The sequence below is a fragment of the Austrofundulus limnaeus genome, unplaced genomic scaffold (genome assembly GCF_001266775.1).
Source record: "Austrofundulus limnaeus strain Quisiro unplaced genomic scaffold, Austrofundulus_limnaeus-1.0 Scaffold126, whole genome shotgun sequence".
NCBI lineage: Eukaryota > Metazoa > Chordata > Actinopteri > Cyprinodontiformes > Rivulidae > Austrofundulus > Austrofundulus limnaeus.
Window position 1 is genome coordinate 1,196,158 of NW_013952528.1, and position 1,492 is coordinate 1,197,649.

Here is a 1,492-nt window from a genome sequence, read left to right on the forward strand (position 1 = left end):
TCTACAGCCCTGCCAAATTTCATGTTGATCGGTGCAGCCGTTTTGGTGGTACGGTTGACCAAAATTCACTGGAAAAAAAGAAAAGAATAAAAATAGTACGAAAACAATACGACTCCCGTTTACGCTACGCATGCGGGGGTCATAATAATAATAGTAAGATATTTATGGCTTAGCATTTTTTATTTACAGGCTGAGAGTCTCAGTAAAAACAGAAACAGTTCATGACAACCTATGTCTACCTTCATAAATCTTTCCTGGTTTATTCAAATCAATAAACCTCCCATAAAGTATTTTTTAATTGAATTGAATTATGTGCCTCACCTGTCTACTCAGCTGTGTCTAATTAGTGATTGAGGTAAGGAGTTGATAAAACTGCCTGAGTGAGCACCTCAGCTGAGTTTGTTGTTTACCATGGCTGAAGCCACCAGGTTCCTCCTAAGGCAAGTTTATASWGTTTTCTGTCTTTTYRTTGTTTTATAYGTGAAAAGTGAAATTTCAGGTGAATTTGCAATATTTAATATACAAAACTTTTACCTCAAAAAACTTTTTTTAAAACTTGCCTATTTTTCTGGTAGAAATTTCAGTGAGACACTAAACAAGACTTTGTAAATGGCACTCTTTTTGCTAAAACACAATTTGAACATACAGTGCCAGGTTTTCACAAATGTATGTAAACTCCATATCAAAACTTCCAAGAATTTTTAAACTTCATTAAGAACAAATTTGTTCTGCCCAATTCTACATTATAAATAAAAGATTTCCTGATAATGCAATATCTCATGTTCGAAAAATTGTACAAAAATGTTTTGAGTTTTGTGTTCATTTTAAATCCTATTGTTTAAATCTAAATATTGTGTGATATGTTGTGGAAACTAAACTTTACTGTTGTCTCCAGATTGCTCCTGTTTTCCTTGTTGACTACAAAAGGATATCAAGCAATTAGTAAGTTTTTGTTCAAATATCAACTTTAGTTGTATGCATGCACTAATGTGTGTGTGTGTTTTTCTTTAACAGCAGCCAGAGCTGGATCTGCTGATAATGCAGAGTCTAAAGATGAACTGCATGCAGACTTTGAAGGAGACTCGATTAGCAATGATGCTGGAGAGGAATCTTCGTGGGTCAATGGGCCAACTGAAGAGTCATCCTTGGAACCAAATGAGACGAGCAGCTACAATCTCACTGCCAGCGAGCTTCCTGAAGCCGAACCACTAAAACAAGACAGATCTGTTCTAAAGCACCAGAACTTATCCAACCGTTTTCAACAGGCGACAACAGATAATCCTGCTGAGCCACGAAGCTGCCTACCCACGGATCCCGACCAGCCTCCATGCCCAACTCAAAGACCCCTGCGGCTGCTTTGTCCACCACCCCAACAGCCTATCTGTCCACCCAACAATTCAAAAACCCATGTCCTACCTGAACTGTCATTCCATTTACGTAGATTGCTAAAGCTGCTCAACTACAAACCTGAGGTACTGGAGGAGTCACCACC

At 38.2% G+C, this 1,492-nt stretch overlaps 1 protein-coding gene across 1 annotated transcript; it reads left to right on the forward strand.

Annotated features, from left to right (window-relative positions):
* Positions 1 to 404: 404 nt before the first annotated feature.
* Positions 405 to 1,492, forward strand: LOC106522288 (uncharacterized; the record flags this gene model as incomplete). The annotated part of the gene is given in 3 exon segments (XM_014015252.1): positions 405 to 440; positions 896 to 942; positions 1,015 to 1,492. Coding segments are annotated over 3 exon segments (554 nt in total), but the record flags the coding sequence as incomplete, so codon positions are not given.